Source organism: Mixophyes fleayi, chromosome 6 (genome assembly GCF_038048845.1).
Source record: "Mixophyes fleayi isolate aMixFle1 chromosome 6, aMixFle1.hap1, whole genome shotgun sequence".
In the NCBI taxonomy this organism is placed as follows: domain Eukaryota; kingdom Metazoa; phylum Chordata; class Amphibia; order Anura; family Limnodynastidae; genus Mixophyes; species Mixophyes fleayi.
The window spans coordinates 182,174,007-182,198,757 of NC_134407.1; the positions used below are offsets into that span (position 1 = coordinate 182,174,007).

The following is a 24,751-nucleotide window of genomic DNA, read 5'->3' on the forward strand; positions in this document are numbered from 1 at the left end:
GAATTTTATTGTGTAGTTGCGGAATACGGAAAAACAGGGCATTCCTAAGGCAAATTTTGAAAACTTGGTACAGTCCCTGGAAATAAGGATCAGATGACAACTATTGAAGGGTATATACTCTGTAATATACCTCACATTTCAGAAAGGGATTAAAATCACCCTTTCTCCACCCAGCTATAGCTTACTGCGACCACAAACCAAAACTGCTATGATCACCCCCTTTTGGATTCCAAACACAGGACTGTTGGAAGGGTATAGTATAGGCTCAGAATAATTTTGAATGTCTAAGTCAGGGTTTCCCAAACCCAGTCCTCAGGGCTACCCAACAGTGCAGGTTTTCCGGATCACATGTGACATAATGAGGACCATCTGTGGATCTGTTACAATGTGTCAGTCAGTAATGAATACACCTGTGCTCCAGCAAGGAGATATGGAAAACCTGCACTGTTGGGGAGCCCTGAGGACTGGGTTTGGGAAATCCTGGTCTAAGCTGATAGCATTCCAATGTAGGTGTTCTTACCAGTGGAACGTATGTTCATATAATACCAGTGATTTATTAAATGACTATAATAAACAATTCAATTCAATCTGGTCCCAGTGTGAGGCTGGCATTTTTTTGTTTAACCCACTCTTATATAGATGTTTTCTGAGCGATGGCTCCCTTGACCATGACCATATAATGTAAGGCAACAAATGTACATATCTGATTCGCTTAGCACAGCATGGTTACATCATTTAAGCAGAAACTATAGCTTCTAGCAGTGGTTCCCCAGCTTTCTCAGTTTAAGGCACCCTTAGGGTCTCCATAGTTTTTTCAAGGCACCCCTAAACCAAAATAATTAGAGTAGTTTTTTTTTTTTAAGTAGTTGGGTCAAAATAACAGAATAATTATTTAAACCCCTTCACCATCACACTGTACCCCTTGATCAGTTTCCCTTTCATTACGCTGCGCCTTTATCACACTGCCCCCTTCATCCCAGTGCTGCCCCTCCGTCTGTTCTATTACTTACCTTTTACTTGGCCTTCTTTCTTCTTTTTCTTAAGCACTTATTTTCTTCAAGTTCAGGCTCCTCTCTGTCCTCGCTCCTCACTGAAAATATTGTCCGTGGCGACGTCACACCCGACAGTCAGTGCGAAAGGAGGAGGCTGCTGGGCACCGTCGCCCCAGTAATGGAAGTTTTTGTTTTTTGGCCGACCGATGGACAAGCGGGGATGGTATGCTCTCAGGCTTGGCGCCTTCCCCGCCTTGCTTACCGCCGTCCCTGACCATGGCACCCCAGGGAGTCGCGGCACACTTTGGGAGCCATTGACTTATAATACATGACATGAAGATATATAGCCACATAAAAAGCCTATTTCTATTTAGACCTTACGTGTTTCAGTTACAAGGTGTGTGTGTGTGTGTGTGTGTGTGTGTGTGTATGAGCGCATTATATATATATATATATATATATATATATATACATACACACACAGGAATCAGAACACATGGTATGTGAGAGGGTTGTATTTTGGATGGTAATAATGAGATACAGAGCGGCACCAGGGGCACATGCTGTGGCTATAGTACGAGATACTTGAATAACTGAAACTTGATTGAATTCGGACACTTCTATGGACTCAAACTTTCAATCTGGTGCATCAGATGTGACTGCCCTGCCCTCAAACACCAGACTTGCCCCCACAGTTTGAGGTTCACCGTTCTTAATGATAGTAAAATAAGCTAAACATTTTGCCTGTTCTAGGTTATATGTTTTAAATGTTATTGTTTTATTATCTGAACAGTGAACTTTACTGTGTTTGAAGTCCAAAATTTAGGTTTTGACATTTATGTGGAAAACCATTTAAAACGCTGCACAATGTAACAATTGAGCTTGAACTTGGTCCAATTAAAAATATCAATCTAATGTAAAGTAAGTTTTGTTGTCGAAATTTTCAAAACTTTAGAACAAGTCCAAGAACAACTTTCAAACAGCTGCAGCCATCTCTAGCCCCTTCATCAATCCAGATCTTATGTGGTAACTAGGGACTCCCTCATTATCCTGATTCTGCTCTCTTCACAGACAGAACCTTTCCAAAACACAATAAAATAAATCACTAAGTGGGGCTCAAAAACTTCCCAAAAGATTTCATGTTGCAAAATAAAACTCCCTTACTCTCTCTGCAGTGTACAAAGTGCTTCCTGTATAAATAGGAAATAGCATTTCACGTGATTCTGGGTATTCTGAATCCTGTTATTGCAGAAATGTCACATTTTTCAAAGCAACATGATTTGAAGGTCTTTCAAACTTTTGTTTTTCAGAATTTTCAGACAAAGCTGAGAGAGGGATGAACAGATAGCTAGACTAAACCACCCCCCCCCCCACAAAAAAAACACAGCACTTGTGGAAATAAAAGCTGTAGCAATGACTCTCCTCTAGTCTACAAGCTTTCAAGCGTTCTCTGAAAACCCATCTCTTTAGACAAGCTTATAATATTCCTCAACCACCCTCTTAACCTCAGTACATTACCCTATTACCACCTGTTATACAACTACCCCTTGATCACCATTGTTGTGTGACAGGATCATTTAGCTTATGAGTCACTTTTACCTTTGCAGTCTGGCTGGGCCGACTGCAATTGTAGACTTAACCTCATGTGTCAAACTCCCATTGTCCAATAGATTGTAAGCTTGCGAGCAGGGCCTTCTCACCTCTTTGTCTGTTTTACCCAGTTTGTTTATTAGTTTACTATGTTTGTCCCCAATTGTAAAGCGCTACGGAATATGTTGGCGCTATATAAAAGCGCTACGGAATATGTTGTCGCTATATAAATAAATGATGATCGTTCTAACATAAATGTTTCATACAGTCTAACGTTTTACCATTTAACCATATCTTACCTGAAGTTGCTTAGTTGTGGTCATTTTTTAAATGTTAATATCGTTTCCACTTGGGCAGTATCAATTGTACTCTGTGCCAATATTATTAATAGGACAGTAACATAATAGAGATGGGAAGACCAGTTATTTTCACAGAACAACGTATGTAAATAGATGAAGCTCTGTTCTGTAGTATACATTTTTGTTTGTTGATCCAAGTTAGTGATGTGAAAGTCAAATAATTGGATAAAGTTGTTTAAAATTAATAAACATCAATTTAGTTGGTTACGGCATGTAAGGGCTAATTACGCAATCACACTGGCGAACACTTCTAAATACATTTACACTCACACATACATTTGTAAATAGTTCACTTTAATAAAGTTCCAGCACATAGTCTTTTATATTCAAATGTAATAGATCTAATAGTTTAATATAAGAATATAACAACCACTTTATTGACATCTAAGGGTCAGGATAGAAGAAATGTATCATGTTTAGTCTCATACTAATCTACCTTTTACCATCAGAAATCTGCTACCCCTGGGACCGGGGGGTAATGAAGTCAGGTTAAGGACGAGTTCATGTATATCTACTGCAAATTTACCTGGTGTGGAAGGCGATCGGGGTTCTAGGAGCAGTTTAGCCTTAATATGGCCCTGTATGTACCCTGCTGATTGTAAGCTTTTCAGTTTTAGCAGGACCCTCATACCTTTAGGTTTGTCTGTTAATACCAAGTCAATTTCTGTGTGTTCCCAATTGTAAAGCACTGCAATTCTGCAAAGTGTGTTGACACTATATACATAATAATACAGTAATATGACCGTGAGTAGTTTCAGAATGATTCTTGAAGTCAGGGCCTGATTATCCAATATGCTGACTAGGCTGTAGCCTAGGCTTTTTTTTCTTTTCTTTGCAGGGGGGGGGGGGGAATCAAAATTATAACAGTGATATAAACTGAAATTCATTAAAAAAAATATAAGAGTAGATGTTCTCCAAAGTCAGAAGAAAACATGAAAGAACAATGTAGTAAGGGTTAAATCATGCTGACTCGCCATGGTAAAGGTTGAGGACAATGAGTTATCTTTGATCCAGGTGTTTGAGGATGAGAGTGTAGGAGAGACAGAGATGGTGACAGGCGTAGGAGCGACAACCCACAACCTCGTAACATCTTCACCCTCGGCAGCGCTTATTCATGACTCCATTCTGCTATACAGTTCTGAATTTAGTGAAAACAAACTGAGTGACAGAAGATTGGAAAAGTGGAGCTGAGTTTCAAAAACACAGGAACATAAATAGTGGTGGTGGGGGGTGAATAAACCCTGATTTTTAAAATTAAGGACATGTTCATTTTTCCCTACTGCGTATTAGCCCGGCGTGGAAGGTAAAGCGGCGCTATGACTGTACTAAGCTAGGGCGGTCTGATGAGTACATTTAATCAGGCCCTGATTGGCATTCAAGGAAAGCTAGAACATGTGAATATAACTAGTAAATTCGAAGACCCTTGTCTCAGGCAACAGGTTTGGGGAGAGAGGGGCAATGTAGCGGAGTAAAAAAATGCATGGAATTAGAAGGGAACCATTTCAATTGACATCTCTGGCAGCAGAATGACAACATATGATAATGTTTAAAAATAAAACAAAAATAATTTTTTTTATTTGCATCTAAGGCAATAATAGCAAGTAAAACAGGAAACATTGTACAGTACATTTGTTTCCAATATTCTCCCTAATTTGCTTCACATGTTTCATTTTAAAATGCTATTTGTGTCACAAAAATGTTTTTCAGGTTTGAATTCATCTGTGACTAGTTACATATTTTAATCAGTAGAAACTATTTTCTTTTACATATTTAAAATGTTTTATTTTTCTTGCCTTCAAGCTCTCTGAAGTGCAACTATTCAGACTATGTTAATGTTATACAATTGCAGTATAAAAGAATACATGTTTTTCAATCTGTGCTCCAATGGACACACCTGAACCATTTGCTCCAAATACATCATCAGATTGACAACAGATGGTGGGTTCAAGGCCGACAAATTGGTGTCTCATGACAGAATAACTATTAGCATACACACAGTTATTGTCGTATATATGTAAAACCCCAGGGGAGTATGTATAGATATTACTGTATTTCCTCCTCCTAGGTGGTCTTCCCATATCAGGTATTTTCTTTCAGGTTTTTGCGCAAAATTAATTCTGTGGGGATATTAATACATAAAGGTATTTTGTTCTGGTTAATACAAAAGAGTTTGTTAGTAATGTTTCAATTGATAAAACACATTTTATACACCTGTGTGAAAAGATTGAAAACAAAACGTTCTACACAGTTGGAGATATTTGACCGTTTTCTGAAAATTCCGCAACACTGTACAGAGAACTCTCTCATCAGTCCCTGCCCCATTGGAGCTTACAGTCTAAATTCCCTAACACACACACAGACCAAGAGAGACTAAGGTCAATTTAACAGCAGCCAATTAACCTACTAGTATGTTTCTATATAGATTGTATATGGTGGCAAGGACCTGTACTGTTTTGGTCCAGAATCTATAGACCGATTCAAAATGTAGAGACATTATCAAACACTCCATATACCTTCTCCTCCTGGGAAGTACTTTTAAATAATACCATGGAATCCATATTAATCTTTTAAGAAAAAAAATCTGTCCCACCTATTAGCTACTAAAAGGATGATGGCACAATGGAATGTAATGGTTTCTCTAAACCCAGAACACGATTAAATCTAACTGCTACACTGCATGATTCCATGGAATAATTCATCTGGTTTGGGATGCTAAGCCATCAGTAAGTAAGATTAGTTTCCCTCACTATGAACTAGTCTCTATAGGAGACGGTCACATTTTGTTTTGTTGGTTTGTAATCGTAAGATTAATTATATACTGAACTGCCCCCACACACCTGGTTACACAGCCAGATTTTGCTTACTACAGGACACGTGGGACCAGTGATGTTATGGAGTCACTACAGCCGGATTCCCTCTTCCTGCCAGCCTCCAGTTTTGCAGCAGTCTTCTGAAAAGGTTCGGCTGTACTGCCTCCCTGGAGAGCATTATAGCTACGTCGTAGACAAACCTCACCCCAGATAGCACGTAGTTCCATGGAGCCTCAGTGGGAGCCTGAGGTTTTGGCCTTTGTTTGCTGGAATATTTGTTTAGCTTATAGCTGTGCTGGAACCCATCAGTGGTAACAATGGGAGTCTAAAGTACAGAGGGTGGTTTCATTGTAATTTTACAGCAGTCCTGACGGAGAGTCTAAACCCTTTTTCACCAAAGTCCCTGGCCAGTCACGGGTATATCCCAGGTCACCGGCTTTCACACTGCACCTGTATCTGCCCAGCATTATCAAGTGGAGTCATAAAAAGGGGACAGCAGAGGCTCATATATAGGACGCAGCAGAGGGCAATGAGCTCCTTTTAACAGAACCCGGGAACACCTTTCATACCGAAGCGTATCCGGTTCCAACACGACCCGTTCACACAGACACACGACCTGGGTTATTCCCGGGTTCTTGCCTCGGGGTGAAAGGGGGATCACAGTGAAAATGTAAATGGAGAGATAAGTAGTCATTGCTAGTTATCACATGTAATATCTATGATGTTTATATAACAAACAAGTTTTTATTCAAATGGGCCTACAGATATAGGAAAGCAATAGTGAATGCTATGTTAAACACTGAACAATATTAACTTTAAGTGACTAAACAGTCATTATTTGACTAGCTGCAAGAGCTGCATATTAAATCGGGCTCTATTTCACCGATATTTATTGTTCATCATCAGCTATTTATATAGCGCCACTAATTCCGCAGCACTGTACAGAGAACTCTCACATCAGTCCCTGCCCCCTTGGAGCTTACAGTCTAAATTCCCTAACACATACACATAGACAGACAGACTAGGCTCAATTTGATAGCAACCAATTAACCTACCATTATGCTTTTGGAGTGTGCGAGGAAACCAGAGCACCCGGAGGAAACCCACGTAAACACAGGAAGAACATACAAACTCCCCACACATAAGGCCATGGTTGGGAATCGAACTCATGACCCCAGTGCTGTGAGGCAGAAGTGCTAACCACTATGCCACCATGCTGTAACAACAGTTCTCTAGTACATATGACACACTGACCTGTATGCAAATGCTGCACATGATATTTGTCTAGTAACCATACTACAGAATTACTCACCACTGTCTCCTGATCACAGCTATGGAGGAATTTGTGCCGCATCTGCCAGGTTTGTCCTTCCAAACGATCCACAATGCCCTTCTTGCATTAAACTCCAACAGGCAGTCAAAGTTCACTGAACTCCCATTTGCTGCTAGAGAGCAACAGTGAGGAGGCAGCCAGCACATGAAAGGCTCTCTTCAGCATAGGTTCTCTAGTGATGCAAGACTCTGGCTGCTGTAGTCACACTTCTGAACAGCTGGTTTTACAATCACTACAGTAACACTGTTTTCCAAAGTCTTTTATTTTCAGGTGGGGAGGGGGGGGGATATGAATGAAGAATTATGAAGATGCATTTACTTTAACTTTCAAGGCAAACTTATAAACTCTTTATTAGTGTTTTTGTTCTGCAGCTGCAACCAGGGGCCTGGAGAGAAATGCAACATTTAAACATTTATAGGCATTTGGAATAATAAACAAAACAAACAAACACATTACACTGTAAGATATTTTTTTTTTATTGTTTGCAGAAAATACAAAAGCAGGTTAACCTGCCGTTTAATGCTCATACATCTTACAGCCAAAATAACAGTTCCAGTGTAGAGTACGTTATATAACAGAAACAAAAAAAACAAAACAAAAAAGAAGCTGCAATTACATACTCAACTCAGATACAAATGTTTTAGAACCTCAACCACTTTTTAGAAAATATTTTTGTAAAGAAATCCTGCACGATGGCACAACAGTAAACAATAAGGAACTTCATATCCTGGCAGTCCAGGTATGGAAAAACCAAAATAAAAGTGATATACTAATTCTATACACAGCAATTTATACACCTCATAAAATGATTGTTATATTTCTTATGGCAAACGCTGCACTTGTACTTTGAACTTTTGTAAGCTGTAATATGTATTGAGTTGGCTGAGAATGGTTTAACAAACAAGGCTGGGTCTATGACTTGTAAGACACTGTGTAAAATGGGAAATACAACCAGGAGAGAAGTTGGCATTCTATGAAGAACCAGTCTATCCACACACCTTCCTACCCGCTACACTGTGCCAGCACCCTAGAGAGACCGAGAGCTGACCGGAGAGTGATTAGCATACTGGTTGTGCTCACCTGGGGAGAAAAAAAAAGTGGGGCAACTTTATTTATTTTTTTGCATAAGGCCATTATGATCTAGCCAATTAAATAACTTGTGTCCTATTGGCAACCGGTTCTCTTTATCGATCTAAAGTTGGTCCTTTATTCTTTTGCTGCCTATACGGGTTTACATGCAGGAAAATGTTTTCCAAGATGGTAAAACGCACTGCAGTACCTGCAGGCTGTTACACCGTACCCTAATGAAACTGCAGACATGCGTTCCTTAAACACTTTTGAAGGATACAATTAACCTAAGATGATGGGAACATCCAAATAAAAAATACATTAGGAGAAATGTCGAAAACTTATTTGGCTGGCACCAATTTTTTTTTAACAAGCTTATGTTTACCATAAAAACGCTTCAATGACATCAGATGTTTTATTGTGTTCCGGTTTAGTAATCTGACTTTTTTTTTAGCTAGGTATACCTATACCTATAGCAAAGTATAAACATATTTAACATCAGAAACTTCCAAACCTTGGTAAAATAAACTAAGTAACCATCACATGCATACAACAGATGAAAGAGTTAGTCCACCTTCTCATAATGTCAGTTCTCCAGCAAAGTTATTTATTTTAGTTGCTCCTAAACTGGCCAAAATGTGCCCTCTGGTCCCAAAATGAACCCAATAATAAACTGATTAGGCACCAGCAATCGTCTCCAACTCAGCCACAGACTTTAAAGTGACCCTGTCACGAGCAGCAGGATCAGTTTGTGTCTGGCCATAGATAGTAGGTTACTCACTAGTGTTAAGAAAACAGCAAGGGGTATATTTACTAAACTGTGGAGTTGAAAAAGTGGAGATGTTGCCTATAGCAATCAGATTCTGTCATTTTGTAGAATGTACTAAATAACTAGAATCTGATTGGTTGCTGTAGGCAACATCTCCACTTTTTCAAACCCGCAGTTTAGTAAATATACCCCCAAATGTTGTGTGTGACCAGTGCATACACCTGCGGGAATGTGAGCAAATGGAGCAAACAGCGAATAAAAAACGCTGTCATTCCCCCAACGATATCGACCGCAGACGCAAGCAAAAAAGGGTATGCGGTCATTGGAACCATTATCCAATATACGTTTGCATAGTTATATTGCAATTACAAAGCAGACGTTTTAAACCCAATAAGACTACATTGTAGATCATTTTTGTTTCCAATGCACAAACCTAATGTGTGAAAATAAATCTGCCCGGGCGGACTAGGGATAGCATTCAGATGTATACACAAATAAAAGCATTAACAGCACTTATAACAAAACAATACTTTACAACAGAAATAAAACAACAATGGTTTGGATTTGTACAACAGTGAAATTTGCTAATGGGGCATCCATAATGAAGGCTGAGCCCATAGCGACCTATAACATTTTCCAAAAAATGAACACAAACATTTGATTGTTTGCTATGGGTTACAACATATTTGTGCCCATGGCACAACTGGGTGATAAGTGTTCAAAATGAGCGAGGGCCGGATTTAATTTGGTCATATTTTTCTATGGGTATTGGCAGTGTTTATTCAATGCATGGATGTATACTTTTATTTCTTTGAATAAAGACACATCTTGATAAGTCTGAGCACAGTAAAGTATACATGTCATTGTAACCTGCAGCTGCCACGCTTATGGTGTATTCCAACCTTACACCAAATAAAATCACAGTAACAGTGTGGAGAGGGTAAGCTGAAGGAGACAGCACGTGCTTCCCCAAATCTGTAAGAGGAAACAGTGCCCAGTCACTGTATAGCAAAGTTTTCCATAGCTGCCAACATTACTTTGCTGCCGAGCCAGTGACTCTAACCACGTTCTCAGCAGAACATGGCACACGATCATCTCCATCTTGTCATATTTATTGTAATTTACTATAACACACTTTCTGTATTTTAAATATTCTACCTCAATAAATATTAACTTAGAAAGCCCAAAGATTAGAGGTAAGAACTGCATCCAACATTCCAAAAGAGGAATACTTGTTTTGTGTAGTTGGTCAATATGAAACGAAGGGACATTTTCAGGGAAAGATCTTTAAAATGTTGGACTGACCCTTTAAATGAGTTGGCAAACATGGTAATCCTGGATCTACTCTTCATGGTAGAACAACATTAAGCTCAGGTGTAGAGCACCAATGTGTTACCAAACGATGGATGGGCCATGAAGGTAGCAGGTGTTTGTGGTGGCAATACGCAATTCCATCTATACATTGTGTAATGTAAACATCTAGCAGAACATATCTTCATGTATAACCAGAAATCATCCAGGGAGTATTCCTGTCACTACTTTCTGTCCCTGGCACCCATAGAGATGGCTTGTCAGGGCTCAGGAGTAACTAGTATTTTCTCTTTTTTACTAAGGCTTGTTTTTGCTTTGAACAGACACAGATCATTCTAGCGAATACTTAACTGTGTCAACGGGAAACAGGAAAAAGCTCTGTACTGTTCCACAGGAAAACCGTAAAATCGAACAGGTAGCATTAAATTACAATATCCTGAAGCCTATTTGTGCTTCCTAACAAAAGGCAATGGACAAAGCCATAATTCACATGAACAGTGCATTTACCGACTAACAGAGGTCTCTTATACAAATGGAAGCTTTTATTTTGGGATGTGTTGCGGTAGGAGCTCTAGTACTTATAAGCCCTGGACACAAGTGTACTCCAAAGCCAATAACAAATGGTTACATCAGCTGGAACTGTGAGGTCATCCGATAATGTGGCTTCTATTTATTGGCCTATGAGCATGATTTAGGTTTGTGCTGCAATCCAGCACAGAAGTGGATTACAGCAGTAAGAAGTAAGGAACCAACACATCGATAGATGTTATCCTTGAAAAAGTGATTACAGTTGGGAAACGGCCACTTCACATTTTTGAAGCGGAAGTAAATCATTAGCTGACTAGGATGCCTGACATTATATATCAGAACAAAGCCACTGATGACGGGTAGCAACACTCAACCGATGAGCTCTAACATTGAGGTCAAATCTAAAACACCAAGTTACAAAAAAACCAACAAATAATTATAATAAAAGTAAAATATATTATGAGGCACGGTCCCTCCAGAGCGAGTAACAGAAATAAAAAGCCTCGATTCCTAAACATCTTACAAGGACTCTAGCCTCATTTTAAAGTGGCTCTGAATGAGGTAAGTGTGAAATGAAACACTCATTGTAAGGATAAAGAAGCAGAAGTTATTGGTTTCACATTACTAAAGACCAGACATGATTAAACAAGTTCACAGAGCGCTTCTGATGAAGTTAAAGGTTTACGGTATTTTTAGATGCCTTTGGCACCAATGAGCCATACAGACAAATTTGAAAAAGTGCTAGAAAAATCCTGAGAATTTTGTACTTACGAGCCCCCCTGAGGGACGTCCTCTTCCCCCCCCCCTGGTGGGACCGCACCCATCAACTCTCAAGTGGAAAAGACAAAAACTGATATATACACAAGTAACAAGTTGAAGGCCAGTGGTAAATTGCACCCTCAGAGTACACCTCTAACAAAACTGGTGTCTAGATGAACAATCAGCATCCTCAAAAAAGACATCTCTTTTCGGGTATTCTCAAAGATAATTCTGGGGTCATCGGACTGGCAGCGCAGGCAATTTGGAGCCATAACCATAGCAAGATTGTTGACATCCATCTTTGTCGTGCCCACGTTGGAAGGCTGAGAGAAAATCTGTTTTGGCAAAGAAATGTAAAAAAAAAAATAATAAAAAAAAAAAAATGAGAAATAGTCATCAGAATTTTTAAGTTTGATTTTGTCAACCTGTTCTAAAAGTATAATGTTTCAACATTATAGTACCCAATAAATTGCATTTTTGACCTAAACAGTCACTGATGAATATGTCCTTTTCCATCTGACGATTGTCAACAGCCTGACATATAGACCCTTACCAGGGTTAACCAAATATATCTAACTAATCTTTCTCATGCAATTGTCTTTTTTAACCTAATAATTCAAGATGGTTTCCATGAAAGAGTTGAAAAAAAAAATCCCCAATTATTATGCAAGTGTTTCAGGAATGATATAGAACGTAAGATAACCAAGTCTCTAGCTCTATGTAGACACACGGAGGCCACAAATAAATGTACAATGTCCATGTATATGCAGATGTAATAGAATTTGTTTATAAAAATTAACTTATAATATTCCATCCTTCAAATAAAGGCAGACCCGGTGTCCCCTTGTTTCAGAGATTATCAAGTGAAATGAGCAGCATTTTAAGAGAAATGTGGAGAGACTGTAAATTAATAGAAAGCAATGCAAAATATCATAGCAGGCCATGCTTAGGGGTTACATATCATTTGTGTAAGTAATGCACACGATGCATGTGCAGATGTCCCACAAACTTGCTCAATGTTTGCATGTACTGCTGTATGTGTATCCGTGTAAACGTAGGCACACTTGCGTGTGTGTAGATGTACTGTACATGCCTTGCTGCTTTAAACAACCCCTCGTGCTGCCAACACATGGTAGTAATCCCGCGCCCTGCTGAAATTATTGTTTTTCCTCCAATACTGACAATGAGATTTTCCACCTACACGAGCTGTTCTAATAAAACTAAATTTGTTTCAAGTTACTCTTCCTTTACACACACATCCATTTCCCTCAAACATCTTCTTTGAACATAGCAATTAAAAAAGAAAGAACGGTAAAACCTGTACATACGGCACCATCACCCTCTCTCTGATCTCAATATTGAATTCTGCACAAACAGGAACTAAAAAAACTGACTGTAACTAATCCAATAAAACATTTCTTTATGTTCCAATTATAATGAAATATTTCTCACTGTTCTCTTCTGGGACATAACAAGACTTGACTAAGACCTTTTATTAATAAATCTCATATGTATCATGCCAGAAATAAAAGCCAGCAAGCTGAAATACTATGTAGTCCCACAGAGCTCTATCTGAGCGGCCTTGCTCTACCTAGAGTAGTGTATAGGATGCACCTTCTTTGGTGGCACACAATGCAGTGCGAAGACAACAAAATATAATTTTAGTGTACAAACTGTGTCAGACTAACATTTAAAATAATTCCAGATAATCATTCTTTCCCAGACTGGAGAAGTCTGTGTATGCGATCAGCTGTGTGCAATAAGCCAACAGACAGACTGTGTGTGATCTGTGATTAACACAGCAAGTTACAGTACTATATGTGGAGAGGAGAGCTCCTACTTGATAGAAGTATATTAACAAGAAGCTTAAGAGCTACATATATAAATATTGTGATAGAATGATATATGATGGGGATATAAAGAGACGTACTTCAGCCCGGGTACTACATCCTGGATTGATATATCGATATCTATTGATTGATAAAATTATATTGTACATGGAGAATTGAAACATTACAAGAGAGACATTAAAATAAATAAACTTTGATCTGTAAGACATATAGGGAAAAAAACTGGCAATTGTGCCTCCAACACTAGAACCCTTTATCTTGTCTTTTTGATGCCTTATGTGGTACTAGTAAACCCCAGCAAGTCTTTACTTCCGGGACAACATACAGCAGATGAGGAAGCGGCCTGCACTGCAGAGATAACCTACCTGCAGGAAGTGGATGAGGTAACACAGCACCAGTCTGTTCAGGTCAGGCAGCTGCTGGACCACAGACACGGCGGCATCAGGATTTTCATAGTTACTAATGCACTGTTTGTAGAACTGCTGCGGGATAAGCGGCTCCTCCAGCTCTCGGTACCAAAGCTTCAAGAGGGACGCTAAAAGGGCGCAATAAATACATGTTAACAACTTATTGGGAAAATTTGATCAGACCGTTACAGTATCGTTACTGTCCTATGCGGAAGCAACCCATGACCAAACGATTCCTTGTCGTGAAACAGTATCTACTCAGTGGCGCACGCAGGGGGGGTTTCTGAGTCTCCAGAATCCCCCCAGCGCTAACTAAGTGGCCACCATAGCGGCACTGTCCTATACAGCAGCTGCGGCGCTGTCAAAGAAGCGTCCGCGGCGGTGCTGTATTGTATAAAATGAAGTCATTGCTCTGTATTTGTATCCATACAGTTGTAGTACATGTTCACGTTAGACAGGCCAGTTTATAAATCTGCTCACTACTCCCTTGTATGGCATAATGGAACAGAGAAACTGTAGTGTTGTATACAGCACCGCCGCGGACGCTTCTTTGACAGCGCCGCGGCTGCTGTATAGGACAGCGCTGCCGAAACTAAGCCGCTGCGCATGCGCAGCAGCTCCCTCTATTGTTTTCGGGGTTTTTTTCGGTCGGGGGGGGGGGGGGGGGGGGACCCCCCCCTGACAATCCTGCGTGCGCCCCTGCTACTTACAGGACAAAGGAAGCCGAGTGACAGAATACTGTCACATCCCATGGGAGAATGAGATCATGAATCCTCCAAAACAATCAACACAAAAATAATAAAAGAAAACTATAAAAGAACTATTGGAAACCACAAACCTTTTGTTCTCTACCATGTAACAATAACATGACCATATACTCCACTGCTTCCCATTTAGTCATCCATAAACCACATTTCTAGCTGATGGCTCATGACAAGTAATATAGTGAAAAAACATTTAGGGTTCTCACATAATAACCAGGCAAGGCAGCGAGTTGGATACATGACAAACGGATTGTAATTCCTTTCTCCTTTGTCTCAGTTTATTACCTCTGGGGTTTAAATGGTTCTGTGAAGCTGTAATTTGTCTACATTACCAAACATCGCTCTCTATAGCGTCTCTCTTTTCGACTGGCTAGTGGATCCCTAATATGAATATTTAATTGGAACACGTAAAACAAAACAACGTCTCTCTCTCTTGTATACATTCTCCGTCTCCTTTCCCATCTTAGGAATTTTGAAAAATGCCTGTATGAGCCAGGGCAGATCCTTAAAGTCAAACACGCTGTGTCTGCTAATGTTCACAGTATATTTGAGGCATTTTGTTTTTTTTTCTTTTTAAAACGACGGAGCCTGTAATTCAAAACCAAATGTGCAGCATAAGAGATATTTAAATTTTTCCCAATCATTTGGGCTAAACTCACTGTGCTGTACCAGCAGCAAATTGAACCAAATGATAGCAGTGGGTTTTACACCGAAAGATTCTAAATGGGCCGGTCTGTTACCTACAAATTTAGCTAGTAGTACAACTGTACCAAAAAATTGGTACAGTGGTATACAATATTTGACCGCATTGTTAATTACTGTCCTCCCAGGAATCTGTACAATCTCCATTTACAATATGTCCTTCTCAATAACCAGGCGTTGCAATTTGTCATCACCATCCTATGTCTTGATATGAGAACACTTGATAACAGCTAGCCTCAACACGTGTATCATCAAAGTGGATCTGCATTTTTTCCCAACCTGTACGGTAATGTCATTACATCAACTGCACATTCCACAAGTTACATAAAACAGCTGCAGCTGACTGAGGAGGATACGCTCGACGTGGCTTCAACGCAAGAATTTGAAAGCGTATTTGGTTGTATGTTACCGAGAACCATCACAGCTCACCCAAAGAGGTTTTATACACTGCTAGATGACATGTCAAGCAGACATGCAAGAGAATTTGTCATCGTTATACTCCTAACTACATGCTGAAATGTATTAAGAATGTCATGAAATGTACAGGGTTGGCCAAGAGATGTCCATAGGTGAAAATCACATTTAAGGCTTGGAGGAGTTTAATGTCACTAAGTATTCGGAAAGTGCTAAATAGATAGAGATCTACTATACATTCTTTGCCCAGTGGCCTTTGATTCAATATCCTGTATATGTAGATTTGTGATTTTTCATCTAAATGGGAGAACAGACATTCTCTCAGTTTCTCTACATCTTCTACCTTTTGCATTAACTGTAAAGCACACAGACAACAGTCATGTATTTACCAGGGATAGTGGGGTCAGATAGACTGTCTGGTATTCTCCACTGTTCCACCTGCAGTTTTAGCGCATTCACCTCATCAATATCTCCAGGGACCCTATGAAAAATAAGCCATTTAAATGTGAAGATTAAGTAAATTTGAGCACACAATAAATGAATTAGTTTTCATTAGTACAGAGTTTTGTAAATGGTTAATAATTAAACATTTTCATAATGGCAGCAGATTCGAAAAAATGTGGCATACATTATAAAGGAGAGATCTATGGAAGGTCGATTTTGATCAAGTCTCCTGCTATTCAGTGAATTAAATGGTGAGTCACAATAATGAATGTACTAAAAGGCAAATTGCCATGTTATTCTCCACTTTTACAAGTGTCCACAAATAACTAAATAAATCTCCATACATCAATCATTGACCGGTGCATTGCACAGCCTAAAACAGGGGGAAACTTGCAAAATCACCAGTGAAATCCCCACAAATAATTTCTCTGGTTTCAGACAATTCAGAGATTTTCTGAAAATCAACGAGATGAGCAAGATTTCACATTAATTTCAACAATTTCAATGGCCAATGCATTTCAATGGGCACAGAAAGCCCATATAAAAAAATCCAATAGGCAAAGCATTTCTAAGTTAAAGTTTGAATGTGAAACTACAAGTCCCAGCAATTCCTTGCAGCCACTTGCAGAGCTATAATACTCAGCTTGTCCTGTCAGCAAGGGCACGCAGGAACAGTTACACAGTAGTAATTCATTGCTTTGTGCCCATGACCAATGTGAATGTCTGAGCTTTTCCCATTTATTTTTAGGGTTTCTGCACATTGATACAGCATTTGATATTCAAATGACAACAACTTTATTCAGCAGTAAGTGTAAAATCGCCCCAAGATTCATGGTGAAGTTGGGTGATTTTAATTTCTGATAGATCTCCCACTAAATCAGCTGTGCCTATAAAGATGCATTACCCCAGAATCACAATTTTAAGAAGAGTGACTAAAAAAGCCACAAAGCAAGATATATTGGCGTGTTAAAATAGTAAATAAAAAAGGATCTATAATGGTCATAGAAGTAATGAAATGTTATCAGCTCTGTAAAAACAATATGGCTGTACAGTAAAATTAACCATAAAAAAACAAAAACATCACACTACATGAGTTTGAGTTTCTGTGAAATACACACCTAAATATTCCCTCTGTTCTTTCACCTCCCAAGGACAACACCTGCTGCGAGAGCTGTGTCTGCACCCAAGGCAGTCGGCGGTCAGGATACACGTCCTTCTGCCTTTCCATAATCTCTTCCAGGGAGCTACCAAACAGAGAAGGGGTCAGGATGGCGCCTCTAGCTTGCTCTATTTCCTCCAGTGTCGGCTTCCTCAGACCCTAGGGTAGTGAAAATAATTAGTGCTATTTAAAAGAAGCCCTACTAGATTCTGAACAGGTACAACGATGTAAGCAAAAAATAAATCAATCACATTGGAATAGCTGACAAAATGCTGACAACTCAAAAAAAAAAAAAAACTGAACTGGTCTTTTCAGTAGAGTATCATGCACAGGTTATAGCCTGGGGTGTCTGTCTCAAAAGCTGTCCCTTCATTCTGCTGCACTGTTCTTCAGTCTGGTCTCCACCGTCTGGTGTTAGGAGCTGTTCCCTGATATCACAGTATTCCTCCATTTTACTGCACCCTGGTCTATGGAGAGATTACCTAATCATCACCACCATCATTTATTTATATAGCGCCACCAATTCCGCAGCGCTGTACAGAGGATATTTGTCATTCACATAAGCCCCTGCCCCATTGGAGCTTACAGTCTCACAAACACACCCTAAGGAGGATTTTGTCAGCAGCCAATTAATCTATCAGTATGTCTTTGGAGTGTGGGAGGAAACCGGAGCACCCAGAGGAAACCCATGAAAACATGGAGAGAACATACAAACTCCACACAGATTAGGCCATGGTCAGGAATTGATCTCAACTAAGATTTCATTTCCATGCACTCTGGGTCTCTGTTCCCTGTCTTAGAAGAGGTTACCTGGTCATAGTGCCTGTCTTAGGGGCAAATCAGAGTATGAGGAACCAAACTTACAGAGCAGATAAAGATATCTGGAAAATGAAGAGGAGAGTGACATTCCCCAGAAAAAATACTTATTGGAGACCAGGCTAATTTAGGATGTACCTTATCTTTCCTCTGGGTGGCATTTGGTGTAGGCAGACATTTAAGATAGTTTTTGTTCAGAATTTGCTAGAAGGCCCAAATCAGCCTCATTTATTTCATGTGCACTATCTGTCCTATAAGAAATGTGCAGAAAATACCTGCGAGGATAAAAGACACCCAAGCTGTGGAAGTCAGGATACTGACAAATGCATACACTGCACAGTGGTTAGCATTGCTGCTTCTCACAGAACTGGGGTCATGGGTTAGATTCCGCCCAAAGCCCTTTAGTTTGTGTTCTCTCCCCTTGTCTGCATGTATTTCCTCCCACAGTAAGAAAACATACGTGTTTGTGGGGTAGGGAATTTAGATCATAAGCTCCAATTGGGTAGGGACTGATGTGGATGATTACATATCCTCTGTACAACACTGTGTAATATCATTGCCTCTATATAAACAATAATAATGGTAGTAATAATTGCACCATAAATGGCCTCCACAATCCGCAATGAATACAGCTTTCATGTTGTGTATATTTTCATGCTCCAGTTTGTTTGCTGGTGACTAAAGCACTTTTGGCTTTGGCAGAAAACGCATAGCTGTGAAATGTGCCCCTGCTGAGATTTAATGGCATGTCCTTACATGGGGATGTTAAAATCCACAATGGAACCACAAGCAAAAATAAATCAAATGAACAAAACCGCGGCTCGTGCAGGGAGCAGAGCCCATCTGAGATGAAGCCAAGGACACATGGGGCATTATTTAGATTTAGTGTGACTTTCACGAGCAGAGTGGGGACCAAACACTGTGTTCCCAGACACACACAATCATGTTTATTCACTTATGTGTCAGAGCTATTTAATTCTGCATAACAGGCTCCAGCACACAGTGCCGTCACCGAACTTCATGCATGGTATAAGTCATCTTTAAAGGGGAAACTTGACCTGAAAAAGATAATATATCTATAACAGAGTGTGAACTGTATTGCCTTACATCACAGAAACTAATTCAGAAGAAGTTGCTCTATGTATGCTGCCATATTTCTATAAAGGTTTATTTCTCACACCTCACCTAGATCAGTAAACAGTCATGCTACCAGAAAAGAATGATCCTTCTAAACATGCCACATTATTTTTTTTTTATTACTTTCTCATCTTATTCTTTAGGTATACAGCCTAATTCTAGAATAACCATCTTGTGTTTGGGCACATTTCTTTGAACACATCATTCAGATTTGAATGCAGCCGTCAGCAAAATAAGAACTAATACATGAATGAGAATTTAATTCCATTCACATAAAAAAAAAGCAATTTATGTTATGGCTACAAGAAGCTCTCTGGCAGAAATAAGTCCTTTATCACCATACGTCCAGCTGTAGCCTATGAAGAGGACAATTCTCTAACAGAACTGATGCATTTATCCAGCACCTCTGGTGGGTAAGTAGGAAGTAGATCTCAGAATAGGTTTATTTACACCGAACATGTTTTACATTGCTCACTGGACGCTGTTACAAAGGTCCATCCTAAATGCCAAGTCACAGCATAAACAAACGTACTACATACAGGCATGTTCTGCCTTTTACTCATTTCAGCATCAGGATTTTATAAAAGAATCAGTGCAGAGAAGTATCCTTTGTACAGGGCTGTATATACTGAAAAAAAAACGAACTGTATATTTTTAAAAAGTTTCAAGTTAGTAAAGGTTAGAAAACTAATTTTTTACACATTTTCACAGGTTTGTTTTTTTTTTTGTTTTAAATGTCCCTTAGACAGTTTTAACAAGTTCCCCACTAGATGATTCATGGCACGCACACACACACACACACACACACACACACACACACACACACACACACACTTTACCTTCTTTCCTCCGGTAATTGCCACTTTTTGCAGCTTGCGGTAACAGTATTTAGCATAGGTGCTGATTGGAAGACCTAGAATGTAAACAAGCACAGAGGTCAGATCTCCATTTGACAGGTTCAGTGGAGGCAATATCAGACAACACCTGCAAGAAAAGGCTGGGGGGCTGGAAGGAAGCTTTTTATAGACACTAGCATAAAGTGAATAAATGTAGATTACTCCTATTACTAAACCGCAGACTCTAAATTGTGCTAAATATGCACCTAGCAATGCAAAGAATGTGCACCTACAGTACAGGGTGGAATTATGACCCCCCATATACACAGCAATAGATGTTCTTGTGTGATCTACCAGTATTCACCACCTAATCAAAAACAATTAAATTTAACCAACCGCTATGTCAGTTTTTAAACAGATTGCCACAAATAGTCGTCCAAACTGAGCAACCCAAATGACCCTGTGTGTGCTCACATTTAGGGAGAAATATAACTTCTACAACATTCGTTATACGCTTAAAAGGACATTCCGGAACACCAACTCAAATTACACACTGAAAATATCCAATTACACAAGCTACTAGCAAACAAACTACTTATATTCCCCTTCAGCCTTCTACTGCAAGACACAGCAGGAGGGAACAAATGTTCTAATTTATCTGTATTTTCCCCTAAAGAATAAAACCTACCAATTTACTACTGTAAATATAAAATTAAATATACAAAGTGGATACACACATTAGACATGGCAATATATGCAGAGAACAGGTATATGAAGAATGAGAAATGTGTTGCTGAAGGTAGGTGTGTCAGCTGCTGAATTAGTTCCTGTGAATGTTCAGATCAGCATATCAAGTGCACAGAATGGGTTACAGCATTCCAGAGGTGTTAGATAATCACTAAGAAGCATTGTAATAATGACAGAACGCGGAGATAGGCCAGCTTGCAGCCAGCTTACTCATCAATGGGAGAATCACGAGTAGAAAACCGTAGGGAATATTTGCTTTTAACTTCTAATGTTTGTGGTAACCATAAGTACTGCTTCAAAGGCGGTCATGACAACTTAGGTTAGCGAGGATTACACCAAGAAGTGCTCAGAATTTTCAAGTGTAATTTTTACCCACAACAATAAGAAACACGGTCATGTCACAAATATGTACTGTTATCATGTCATTTTATTTGTGTTTAAATAACGCTGTGTTTTAACTTTTTTTAAACATTCTCAATAGGCAAGGGAAACATGGGTTTGGATGTGGAGGGCCAGGAGATGAACCTGGAACATGTATTCAGTTTAATAATAAGTAAGAATAAACAAAAACAACAGGTAAAACACCAAACTACAATCTTTGCTGGAGACAGGTGATCCAGAGGTTTGTTCGGTAACATTTACATTTCTGACGCTTCATTACAAAGCACCCAGGTAATGGGGCCCCAGACTGCCTCTATCCATACAGCCTCTGAAACACTGCAGGTGGACGTGAGCTTACACACTGTCAGTGGTCATGTACCACTGAGTAAGGACTTTGTACATTGTTTTATAGATTTCTGGCCCTGCAGGCTGTCTGATCTACAAGATCACAGGCATAAAAACATTTTTCTTGCCCCCAAAATCTTTATTTAGGCCACTCTGTACTTGCTAAGCAAAACTAATTTAAAATACATTACAGATGAGGCTTTGGAGAGAACAATTCTTTACCACGCCTGAGGTTCTTATTGAGGTACACTGTATGTGCGGAACTGTCTCAGATTATATCCTAAATAAAGATTATATAAAAATGTACAATGCACATCAATAAATCTAAGAGTGACAGCTCCCCTGCCCTGTTTATACAAACAAATGACAGCTAGTCTAACTGTATCACAATCTGGTGTAAACTTGCTTTGTTGTTCTGTCATAGAAATAAACTTCTCTTCCTCAATATTCCTCCACATCACTATATTTGAAGAAGTCTAACAGTAATTGTAGGAAATTATGTATAGGACCGTACTAGCTAGAATTCTGCTTTCACGTGAACTCGTCATCTACACAGGTAAAAGAAGCCAGTCTATGGGTTGAAACATTATTCAAGAGAAGACGAAAAACAATTCACTAGGGGACCAAGGACATCACAAGGCTGCATTCAAACACAGGTTCAGCCCAAAATATGGCTGCATCCACTGTGTCTAAATCAGGGCTCAACCAATATCTCCCAGAGTTAAAATCCTGGGTGAAGGAGCTAGCAATTTCTTAAGCGGTGCTTAGCCTCACAAGATGCGACTTGGATCATGTCTCCTGTGCGACTAACAGCTCAGCAGTGCTTTAAGCGAGTGACCGTGCACCAGCAAATCATGTAATATCTGTGGCCATGGCAGGAGACATAGAGAAGGAAGGGGGACCTACGAGGCCCGGACGCTACCTGTATACTGCTTGCCAGGGTGTATATTCTAGCTGCCATGGTGAACGTATTTTGTCAAGCTCTGGTCTAAGCGGAACGCAGCAAAAAGGCAAAACCGGTAACACACCTAGATATGCCTTCATACGTAGCTCATGTCACAGCACTATGAACGTAGGTAAGAATTCTATCCAGGGAGTATGGACACAATATGTAATTACATACATAGAGATAGATTTTCTTTTATTATTTTTTTTCCCTGAGTCAACTGAAGGAAACACCCAAATCTCAGTGCAGAATAAACTGTGAACCATTTAATAAATGGTAATAAAACAAAGTGAAAGAAAAGCTGCCAATATGTAATTAATGCTAAAGTTATTCAGCCCGTTGACAACAGGACAGATTGTGACAGACCTGTATAAACGGAACGCTAGGAGAGTCGCAGAACACAGCTCAGTAATGTCCATTACATAACATCGCTGCTTGTAAACCAGACCACAGACACCTGAGACTACAGTCTATCACCATCATCACACATCTGAAGTTCTATGGCAATGGAGGGAATACAATAATGGCAGAGGGGAAATTTAACATGACAAAAAGCAAAACTGAAATGAACATCCTGAACTATGCTGCTAAGTACACCAGATTCCGTTCCATTATTCCATATAGTGGTCACCCAATATTTTTCATGCAACATCTACCTATTACTTATAATGCCAGTTACCCTACTGGCAGTGGTGGAACTACCATTGATACAGCAGATTCGGTGCTCCGGGGCCCATGGAGATAATGACGCCCGCTGCACAGGGAACAAGCGAGCTGTGGACCCTGGGTCCCTCCTCCCCGCACCAGGGCCCACAGCTCGCTTAGTTCCGCCTCTGCCTACTGGCTTTAATAAACAAAACAGAAAATCAGGCATGTATTAGCGTTGTTTTGTAAACGCTTGTAAACAGATATGGGGGTGGAATCTATTGGTCCCAATGACCTCATAATCACTTCTGCTTGCTCTGTTTACTTGTATAAATGACCCCACACAACAGTGGGTAAAACACCCTAAGACTAACCTATATCGGGGCAGAACAAACCAATAGAATCACTGACCCTATACAGACCAGTATTTCTGTATATAAGTACTTAAATCTTAATTTGTGCACTCAAGAACAAAGACAGCATTGCTCCCCAGGCCTTCTGATGGTGTCACTGGTTGTCATGGTAGTTACTGAGTATGATCTCACCTAACCATCCTCTCCCATGGAGACTGCAGGAAAGGTGATCGTATGTGAGGTAGAGTCTTCCTGCCGTGCAGAGGATGTGCACACTGCGTCACTGATCACCATGGAGAGAACCTCTATGCATTTCAAAGCATTTCTTCCTACTTCTCAGAAGGTATTCACGGTGTTGGGGCCACAATTGATACAGGAAAGAACTAGCGACTATCCACTTAATACCAGCCAATTACTTGGGCATTAACATACAACACTCCCTCCAGAAGTAGCTCCCTTCCAAGAAAAAGGATTAGGGACAGACCTTTGGCATGGCTTCCCAAGAAATCAGTAAGCTTCCTTACTTGGAACACAGCTGTTATCATGGTGCTTTCATGTTACTGGCCCCATGTGAATTAAAACCGCTGCTGTTCTGCAAATGGATAGTGTGCTGGTATAATGGTAATCTCCTCATTAAATGTTACTCACCTGCACCCTCCCCTCCCCGGAGCAAGCAGCCATTTTCCCCGAGGCTCTGTGGTTTGTCTCACAGATCCAGCGACACAAGCTTGTGACACTGCGGGATGGGTTGGATGTGGAGAGGTTTTACAGAGAATATTAAATATTTCACATTAGTCCCTGCCCCAGTGGAGTTTATAATTTAAATTCCCTGCTACAAACACGCTAGGGTTAATTCTGTCAGATGCCAATTAACCTACCAATAATGCTTTGTCTTTGTTTTTTTAAAATCTCTTTATTCCTGAAGTTTAAAGTTTAACAGTAAACAAACAAACATGGCAGAACAAAGGTCATGTAGGCGTAATGCAAAAGGCATGTTCCAGGTAGAATGGCTCAGCTTAGCAGGCAAGTCACAGGAGGTGGTGTTTCAGATCCCGATAATGTTTTTTGAAGTGTAGGAGGACACTGGGAGAACATACATAATGCACATGGATCATGCCCTGTGAGAATGCCCCCACAAAGTACTGTCAGGCAGCAGTGCTAACCACTGTGCCACCGTGATGCCATCATTTCCATTTAACAGATTCTGAAATTTTCTAGTCTGCATATTATCTAGCACCTAAACCAAAGACTAAAATGTATGAAACCTGCTGACACAGAGACTCTGC

General features: G+C 39.8%; 1 protein-coding gene across 2 annotated transcripts in view; it reads right to left on the bottom strand.

Moving 5' to 3' along the window:
- Positions 1-7,536: 7,536 nt before the first annotated feature.
- Positions 7,537-24,751, bottom strand: part of LOC142094890 (rho GTPase-activating protein 39-like) — a 66,750-nt gene continuing 49,535 nt past the window's right edge. For both annotated transcript variants that reach the window (XM_075177486.1, XM_075177485.1), the window contains 5 exons: positions 20,052-20,125; positions 17,219-17,418; positions 16,046-16,137; positions 13,735-13,904; positions 7,537-11,854 (listed from right to left, as the gene is read on the bottom strand). In XM_075177486.1, coding sequence (XP_075033587.1) covers positions 11,660-11,854; positions 13,735-13,904; positions 16,046-16,137; positions 17,219-17,418; positions 20,052-20,125 — 731 coding nt within the window. In that variant the 3' untranslated portion in view covers positions 7,537-11,659. The remainder of the gene's footprint in view (positions 11,855-13,734; positions 13,905-16,045; positions 16,138-17,218; positions 17,419-20,051; positions 20,126-24,751) is intronic.